The sequence below is a fragment of the Pundamilia nyererei genome, unplaced genomic scaffold (assembly GCF_000239375.1).
Source record: "Pundamilia nyererei isolate P.nyererei 1_Seehausen unplaced genomic scaffold, PunNye1.0 scaffold00134, whole genome shotgun sequence".
NCBI classification, from domain to species: domain Eukaryota; kingdom Metazoa; phylum Chordata; class Actinopteri; order Cichliformes; family Cichlidae; genus Pundamilia; species Pundamilia nyererei.
In genome coordinates, this window is record NW_005187535.1 from 1,093,093 (window position 1) to 1,102,432 (window position 9,340).

Below are 9,340 nucleotides of genomic sequence, written 5' to 3' on the forward strand. Positions count from 1 at the left end.
AATGATGCAGTGACACAGCGTAGGGTCATGTGTTAGTGGTGGGAACAGTCATATGGTTATTGTTCATGTGTCCAACAGAGGCCCCTCCTCTCTCCCTTCTGTCCAGGGCCAAGAGTTCAGTTTATATTAAGGAGTCATATTACTGTTGTTCTCTTGTAGCTCATCTTCCTGCGCCCCGTATGTTCCCTCATAAAAATCCACAGTGCACCATTGCCCTCTGATCACCTGTGTCTTCAGTCAGCTGCTTTACCTAGTTACGCCTGCGGGGGAAGAGATCGTCTCTACGACATGATTTATTTAGGATTACTGAAAAGTGGCCTAAGCTGAGCCCAGCCCTCTGCCTCTGTGAGTGTGTGTGTCTAAGGATAGAAAGATTAAGACTCTTTTATGGGTCAGTTGCCAGTATTGCTTCTGGCTAATTACAGACTTAAAACACAAATTCTCACGTGTGCGCTTTCAGTAACAGATACGCACATCCACTGTATACCTCCTCACTCTCCATCCCTCTCTCTCTCTCACTTCCTGAGACTGCACTGTGCTATCACCATGGTAACAGCAGATTGAGGGGCTTTTCGCTGCACCGATTGTTCAATTGTTATCTTTATTTTGCTCCAACTCTGTGTCCGTCCGTCTGTCTGTCTGTCTCTATTATTCTGTCCTCTTTCCACCCTGCTGTGGTGTCTCATGTGCACTCTTTCATAGTCAGTGTGCGTTTCTGACCATCCAACACACACACGTGCGCGCACACACATCTCCACTAAGACGAGAGGGTGCAGTTTTTCACTCACAGTCTCACACTTCCACTGCTTCCTCCCCAGGCTCTCCTAGCACTGTGGTGGTGTGACGTCCTAACTCTTCCTGCCCAGCATGGCTGTGTCACTGTGGTTCGTGGGCGTGCTCACTCTGGCTCAAGTTGCGCCCTCTGGCCAAGGTAAGCGTCACGTCGAGGTGTTGATTCTGACAGCATTAAGTAGGAGGAATCCTATAAACTGAAACGCCATAGATAATGTCAGTGCAACACAAATTTGAGTGACTCACATCTAATCGAGTGAAGCCCAGTGCCACTAAAAAAAGGCATCTAGACAAGCTGTATGACATGCTTTGACCTACGCAAACACAAGATCTGAATACAAGTGTATGAGTGGAGTGTATGAGGAGCTGCCTGTAGCTCAAAGTCGATTAACAATCAGCTATTCAGCACGGCAGACAGTTACAGTACATCAGCAGCATACTAGTCACACCAAAGTGTTGCTTTAATGTTTTAATCCTGATGCTGCAAACACCTTGTCATGCGTACACGATACTCAAACTCGTGTGAGAAAGCGGATTAAGGTAATGGTAATGGGATTTTCTCCAATAACCATGGTTTACACAGCTTTAAAAGGTTGTCAGGTGAGTGTTTTCGCTGAGCCTGTATTTAACATATTCACACGTAGTGCTCAAAGAAAATGAAATCCTATACTTGTCTGATTGTGTTTACCGAGCACCTGAGTGTCAGTAGTGGTTTCAAAGCTGCGCGTCACATGTAGCTGTTACAAAGGAGGTGTGACGAGATTATGTCAACAGTCACATCTGGGATTCCTTCCAGTGTTAGCTTTCACACTTGCGCATTTTAAAGATTAAATTAGCGGTTTTCAACGTTTTCACAATTTCAAAGCATGTGTAATGTGTGTTAAATGTGCTAACAAATACAGGTATGGGAATGATTTGAATGAGGCAGTCAAAGTAAGGTCTCTATCCTAGGGAATCATTAATGGGATCAATGTCCTATAGTTCGTGGTATTGGATAGCTGATCCCATCTGTAGACCAGGAGTATTTATCTTCCCAAAGCCTGACAATGTAGCCCAGATGATGTAATCAGCATGGCCATGTTAATATTGTTAGTATCACATTCTGTACAGTCTCCAGTCCTACAGAAATTGCTCATTCCCTGCCTTTTCTCCGTGCTCACCATTAGGCAGATATTTAATTCGATATGGAATTTCCCTGAAATCCAGTGCATCCATAGCATACGAAGGATACCATAGATACAGTATCCATGGTGTCAGATGTTAACATCTCGTAACTTTGGGATTCGATTTTGCATGTCAGCATCCATCACAGAGCACCACTCATAACTAAGTGCAAAAAAAAAGGCTTAAAACAAATGTGAGACTGTGCCACCATGATTATGAATTATTGCTTCAAACCATAATACTAATAGGTGGTTTATGCAGTACTGAGCAAACGTTTTGAGCCACCACCATTTTTTATATTTTGCAAGGAGCCAGCAATAGTACTATTACAGATATACAAAGCAAAAAGCTTTTTGTGTAGAAAGAAACATCTTCTGAATGTATTTTAAGCGTTTTCTTTGCTTTTCACACATTTTCAGTTCAGTCCTTGTACTTTTCACAAAAACAGATAATTTGTTTCAATTTCTTAAGACGAATCTCTGAAAAATGCCAGCTTGACGGGCATAAAATAGTATTTCTGCACCAGATGAGATGTTAGCCTAAAACTTGATGGCATGATGTGCGGTATGCTATTAAAAAAATTGACAAAGCTGGACAAGTGGTGGACAAAAGAAGAAGTGGCAGGTCTAAAAAACTACTTATACAGCAGATGAACAGTGTTTGAAAGTCATGTCCTTAAGAAAGAGGAAAAAAATCCACAAAATAGCTGACACAGGAGAGATGCAGCATTTTCAGCTTTTCATTTTCAGTGATCCCAAACACACTGGCAGTGCAGTATTTCCCCCAGGGATTAATAAAGTATTCTGATTCTGATTCTGATTCTGATGCAATATGCTCTGTCAGTTACGACTGGCCAGTCCAGAACCCGGACCTCAAAATTATTGAAGTGTTTTGGAATCATCTTGACAAAGAACGGTAGCCAACATTCACAGAAGAACTTTGAATGTCCTTCAAGAAGCCTGAAGACTACTACAAGAAAATTGTTAGGAAGGGGTTAAATTAGCTTTAGAAGGTAAAACTATTTTCATTTCAGCTGTAAAGTTGGACATTAAAACATGGGAGTCAGTAATTGGTTTATAGCTCTAAGAAGCCGTTTGACTCCCTTCTGAGGTTTAAAATTGCTGTCATCGAGGACACTACAAAATCAGACACTACAAAAATTAATCAAATGCCAATTTTTAGAAATGTATTAACTTAACTATGAAGCTCCTTTTGCCTGTAGTAAATTTTGAAAACTTGGCTTTTCTTTCTTCTTGTGTTTCCGCCTTTCCCTTTCATCCGCTGCTGCCTCACCCCACTTCTCCCCCGCCTACTGTGCAGCCATGTCCCGGGCCGCTATGCCATTTGGCCTGCTACGCAGGGAGCTGGCGTGTGAGGGTTACCCCATAGAGCTGCGCTGCCCAGGGAGCGATGTGGTTATGGTGGAGACTGCCAATTACGGACGCACCGATGATAAGATCTGTGATGCAGACCCCTTCCAGATGGAGAACACACAGTGTTACCTCCCTGACGCACTAAAGATCATGTCACAGAGGTGAGTATGTGTTGGGCTGCACATCCTGCTGTGTGTACACTATATTTGCATAAGCAGTTAAAAATTGCGCAGTAAAGATGCAAACTGTAATATCGTACTCGAGTTATTTGAATACGTCTTTTAGAAGTGGCTACGGCAATCAATGAGCGCATGAACTGTTTGTATGTGTGCACTGCTGCACAACATACACGCTGATTAGTAGGTTGTCTTGTGTGTCATGTATACATGCAGGTGAAGCAACCTCTCCAGCTAAGTATGAGTGCCTGGCTGCACCATTAGCTGTGTACTCAGCAGTGTTTTCCTCGAAGAACTGATCAATATTCAGTGAGAGGGAGAGTAGACAAATGGAGTGTCCTTTGCTTCCCCTTTCCTGTCTGGTAATCACTCCCCTTCCTTCCTTTGCTTTCTCTCTGCATCATCCGTATGACTCACCCATCCATCCATCCATCCATCCATCCATCCATCCATCCATCCATCCATCCATCCATCCATCCATCCATCCGTCCTCCAGGTGTAACAACAGGACTCAGTGTGTGGTGGTTGCAGGGGTTGATGTCTTCCCAGACCCCTGTCCTGGAACATACAAGTACTTGGAGATCCAGTATGAGTGTGTCCCTTACAGTGAGTATGCATATATATTTATTTCAACAGACATAAACACACATATACTGTATGTACACACACACACACAAACACACTCACACACATACATAAACACAAACACAAGTGCACACAGATTTAACCTATGTTTTTGTTTTTTTTTTTCGCCAAGATGCATTTTAGGTTTTTGGTGTTTATTATTATTTGTACGTATGATTTCTGATGTTTACTAGTTCCCTGAGAAACTGATGGATAGAAAAAGACTGGGAGTTTTCGTTTTTGTTTTTGTTTCTCAGGGAACGTGTGTGCATGCTTGTGTTTCTGAAATGTAAAAAGAAAGTTGTACGGAGAAAGTACAGAGAGAAAAACTGTTTGCCAAAATGTCTTCTGCGTGTATGTGTGTTTGGGAGTATGCACTTGCGCGTGCATGCGTGTGTGTTTTCTTTTCCAGATTCACGCCACGGGAGTTGCTCTCTTTTCTCCACAGGAGCCTGATTGAGGGAAGGAGAGATCGGGGGAGGTGGGGGAGGGAAGGGGGAGAGGATAGGGTGGGAGGGGAGGAGAAGAGGGAAGAAGAATATGTTGGGTCTCTTTCGTGCTCCTTCCTTTTACGTGAACAATAATGTATGTGGTGAGAATGAGTTCCAAAGTCTTTATCTGTGCAAATCTTTCTTTCTCTCTTTCTTTCTTTCTTTTTCCCTTTCTTTATTTCTTTCTTCCTTCCTTCCTTCCTTCCTTTCTTTCTCTCCTGCTTTTCTTGCTTGCTTTCTTGCTTCTCTTTACTTCCCTTCTTTCACCCTCTGACTTTTCTTTCTTTCTCTCCCTCTTTTTTTTCCTATGCTTGAGTAGAAGTGGACCAAAAAGGTAAAGACAATACATTGTAGCATCTTGATCTCTCCTTACCCCCGAACCCCCTCTTTTCTCTCCTTCTCTTCCTCTCTCCTACCATTTCTCTCTTCCTCCTACCCTAGGACGTTGTTTCGTAATCATGCTGGATGTTGCCCCCTCCCTTTTTTCATTTCCTACTCAGTTCTTTCCCCCCCATTTTATCCATCTCTCGTTGTATAGAAAGCCGTCCTTTTATCCAATTTTATCCAGGTTCTGCACCTAGTCTCTCTTCATCTTTTCTCTCTTGCTTTCTTGCTTTAGTTTCTTCACCTCTTCTTTCCCTCTTGCTCCTGGTTGATCTCTCTGTTCTCTGTCTCTCCTTCAGTCTCTGTGCACACCAACACAAACACAGCCACTCACACGTACATAAACACAATCTTCCTTTGAAGCTTTCCCTCCTCTATGTTCTTTCTTTCTTTTCTTTCGATCTTTCTTTTGTTCTTTCTTTCACTTTTTACTCTCCCTTCCTTCCTTCCTTCCTTCCTTCCTTCCTTCCTTCCTTCCTTCCTTCCTTCCTTCCTTCCTTCTTGTCTAGTCATCCTCTTCATGCTTATTTTCCCTTTTCTTCCCTTATAGGAAGAGCCCCTTATTTATCTTCATAGGAAAAATAAGACGAAATCTGTGTGATTGTATATCCGTCTGGATGTGTGCTTACCAAGCACTGCTTATGTGTGGGTGTGTGTGCATGCCTATTTGCATGCCAGTGTGAGACTGTACAGTATACATATGTGTCCATACAGTTATTGACATGTGGGTGGACCAATCGTTGTGCTCGGCGTAAACTAACCTGCCCTCTCATTCACTTCAAGGCAAAATTTAGCCCCGCCTTCTGCGTCCCTGACTCTACCTCACACTCTTTTTCACTCTTTTTGCACTAACCCACACACACACAGACACACACACACATACACACAAAAAAGCACATAAATACACTCACACCTTTCATTGCAGTGTCCCTGTTGTATTACTCACCACACACACACTAACAGTGTGTGATTTCTCAACACTTATACGTCTCTTCTGTTGCTTGCCTCTCAAGATCAGCACAGGTGTTTTAAATCCCTTTCTCTTTTTCTCTTCATTCTTTTTCCTTAATCTCGCTGCATTGACTGCATTTAATTCAATCCATTTTTCATGCATTGATCCATTTTCTCCCCACACCTGCTTCCACTTTCTTTCTCTTCACTCTTTTTCGCACTTCCCTTCCTGCGCTTTTGCTCCCTCTCTCTTTCTCTTCTCTCTCACATCCTGCCTCTACCCCACCTAATTCCCATCTTCCAGTTTTCGTGTGTCCTGGCTCACTGCTCAGCATCCAGCCAGCCTCCTCGCTCCTGGAGGTGGAGCATCAATCAGGGGCCTGGTGTAAAGACCCCCTGCAAGCTGGTGACAGGCTGTATGTCATGCCGTGGACACCCTATAGAACAGAGGTGCTGTATGAGTACGCCTCTTGGGATGACTATCGGCAAAACAGAGTCACCACAACCTATAAGTGAGTGCTTTGTGTACTGCGTATATTGTTGAGATAGTTGATGAATATTCAGTTACTCTAGGGTCTGCTTTGTTTATTGTTTTTTAAGAAACTGTAAAGTAACAGATTAATCACAGATGGAAAAAAAAATCAATGAAGTAGTCTGTAATAAAAATAATGGCAGTTTGCAGGCCTTGGGGGCTTATTTCACATTTAGCCAAATCAATTTATTATGGAAAAAGAAAAACAATTATTTTATCCGTATAAAAAGTTGGTTTCATATATTCTATATCTATAACGTATGGTTAAATAAGAAGAGTTATAGTTAAAAGCATCATTGCCATTTATAGATGATAAGATTTCTGCTACACTCATTAAATGTGTTACCACTCATTTGTTAGCTCTTTGTGTAGTAGTTTGCATAGTTAGTGGTAAAATCTATGCATGCAGCTTCTGAGAGGCTTGCTCTCAGTGATGAATAAAAAGGTCTGGGATTATTAAAAGGTATTATATAAATGCTCTTAAGGCTACCACAATATCTGCAATTGTCACCAAAATAATATCCTAATTAGGCCACTAAAGAATCAGAATTCAAGATAATTTAATTTTCCTTATGCAACACAAGATTGTACACAGCAAAATCTCCAGTGTTAAATTAATACTGGAGAGTGTCTATATGGGTCCACTCCTCTGAGTGTTAAATACAACACTGTTGAGTGTTAAACACTGGAAAATAACTCAAAATGTTAGAAATATTCCAGTGTTAGAAAATCAGCACTGCTCAGTGTTAGCCATTGTTAATCTTCAAAACTGACCAGGTTACTTTTAAACATATAACACTGTCAAAAGTGTTAATTTAACATTCAACAGTATTGTATTTAACACTCAGAGGTGTGGACCCATATAGACACTCTCTAGTGTTAATTTAACACTGGAGATTTTGCTGTGTATAACAAAATGTATCCCTTTATGCTGCTTACAAAATACAAATGAATGAAGCTAGCCCAAGTGTAGCTGGGGTTGATGTTTAATTTTAGTATCTTTTGGACTCTGTGGAGACATCTTGCTAATATCACTGATGTTTAGTTGGTGCTGTTGATGTTCTGGGTGGTTTTAATCTGAGTTGAGCTTTCCGGTCAACACACAACACGCCAATTTTTGATGTTTTGACTCCGTATCGTTTCTATTGTTCTTCTGTAAAAGTAAAAAGTCACAAACTATATATTTTCACACATTTCATGACGTATTTCATAATAATCTCCTAGGTTGCCCAGCCGTGTGGATGGTACAGGCTTTGTGGTGTATGACGGTGCCGTATTTTACAACAAGGAGCGAACACGCAACCTTGTGAAATATGACCTACGCACCCGTATCAAGAGCGGGGAGGCAGTGGTGGTCAATGCTAACTACCACGATACCTCGCCTTACCGCTGGGGAGGGAAGTCGGACATCGATCTGGCAGTGGATGAGAACGGCCTTTGGGTTATTTACTCTACTGAAGCCAATAATGGACGCATCGTGGTCAGCCAGGTAGGAGGAAGGAAAAACAGATCGATGATTGTATTTTGGAAAGGATGAAGAAAGAAAAGAGGAGGTTTTGATTTTTTCATCATTTCTTTCCTGTTTGCAGGTAAACCCCTACACTCTCCGCTTTGAGGGTACCTGGGCAACTGGCTTTGACAAACGTGGAGCTAGCAATGCCTTCATGGCCTGCGGTGTGCTCTACGCCGTGCGCTCTGTTTTCCAGGATGATGAGGGGCAGGCAGATGGCCGAGCCAGCAGCAACATGGTGGTTTATGCCTACGATACCAGTCGTGGGCAGGAGCTTCCTGTTCAGATACCATTCCCAAACCCCTACCAGTACATCTCCTCCATAGATTACAACCCTAGAGACAACCAGCTGTATGTGTGGAATAACTACTATGTACTGAGATACCCTCTACAGTTCACACCACCACCACCTACTAAAGGTTAGTTGAATGATAGTAGTTGTGTAACTGGACATAGGTGACTAATGTAATAAATGTGGAGAATTAACAGTGCTTTTTGACCCTCCAGGGCCCTTGTCCTCTCTGATGACCACTGTCCGGTCATACACAGCCACAGTGGCTCTGACTCCAGTACGGCCGTCAGCCTCCCATCCAATTGGTGTCATCAACAGAGGGCCTTTTGACCAGCGGCCGATCACAGCCATGGTCCCTCTGACCCCACGCCCTCCTCTGCGTGTCCCCTTGGCCCCTGGGGGACTGGGTCAGGTGGGAGGATGTGAGAGTCGGGTGGCACGAGGGGTGCAGTGGCCCCCTACCCTAAAGGGGGAGACCGTGGAAAGGCCCTGCCCTAAGGGGTCTTTGGGTAGGTGTGGGAGATGTGGGCATGCCAGTGTGTGTGTTTCATATGCATGTTTGTGTGTGTGTGTGTGTGTGTGTGCGCAGATGTGAGCATGCCAACATGTTTGTTTCATGTGTGTGTAGTATCATTTGTGTGTGTGTGTGTGTATCCTGTTTCCCTTTGAAATGTAGTCGGATGTCCTCTCTTTGAACTTGCCTCAGATGAGTCTGAGAGGTTACAGTGTGTAGAGAAGCTGGGTTCAGCGACTCTTCCTCTCGCTGTGCAGCTGTCTTCCTCAGCCCTGCCTCCCTCTGAGGAGCAACTCTTATGGAGATTATGTAGAGATGCCTGGAGTGCGTTTTGCCTCTTCATAATCATGTTGAATGGCTTGGACATGGGTTTGGCACGGCAGTGATGATTGAGTCTTATCTTAAACGATGGTTATAACTGGAAACAGGCGTGGCTGTTGTTACATACTTAAACCTAATTTGCAGAACAAGTGTCCAGTCTTGGTTTTCATTAAATGTCTTGTAAACAAAATGTGTGCAGCAATTAAGCAGATCAGT

General features: G+C 43.0%; 1 protein-coding gene across 5 annotated transcripts in view; it reads left to right on the forward strand.

Moving 5' to 3' along the window:
* Positions 1 to 9,340, forward strand: part of LOC102194771 (latrophilin-1) — a 26,749-nt gene that overhangs the window by 6,860 nt on the left and 10,549 nt on the right. For 4 of the 5 annotated variants that reach the window (XM_005743668.1, XM_005743669.1, XM_005743671.2 and 1 more), the window contains exons 2-9: positions 819 to 931; positions 3,277 to 3,490; positions 4,002 to 4,111; positions 4,940 to 4,954; positions 6,260 to 6,467; positions 7,712 to 7,976; positions 8,077 to 8,416; positions 8,505 to 8,798. In XM_005743668.1, coding sequence (XP_005743725.1) covers positions 868 to 931; positions 3,277 to 3,490; positions 4,002 to 4,111; positions 4,940 to 4,954; positions 6,260 to 6,467; positions 7,712 to 7,976; positions 8,077 to 8,416; positions 8,505 to 8,798 — 1,510 coding nt within the window. In that variant the 5' untranslated portion in view covers positions 819 to 867. The remainder of the gene's footprint in view (positions 1 to 818; positions 932 to 3,276; positions 3,491 to 4,001; positions 4,112 to 4,939; positions 4,955 to 6,259; positions 6,468 to 7,711; positions 7,977 to 8,076; positions 8,417 to 8,504; positions 8,799 to 9,340) is intronic. The other variant, XM_005743670.1, reaches the window with a different exon arrangement.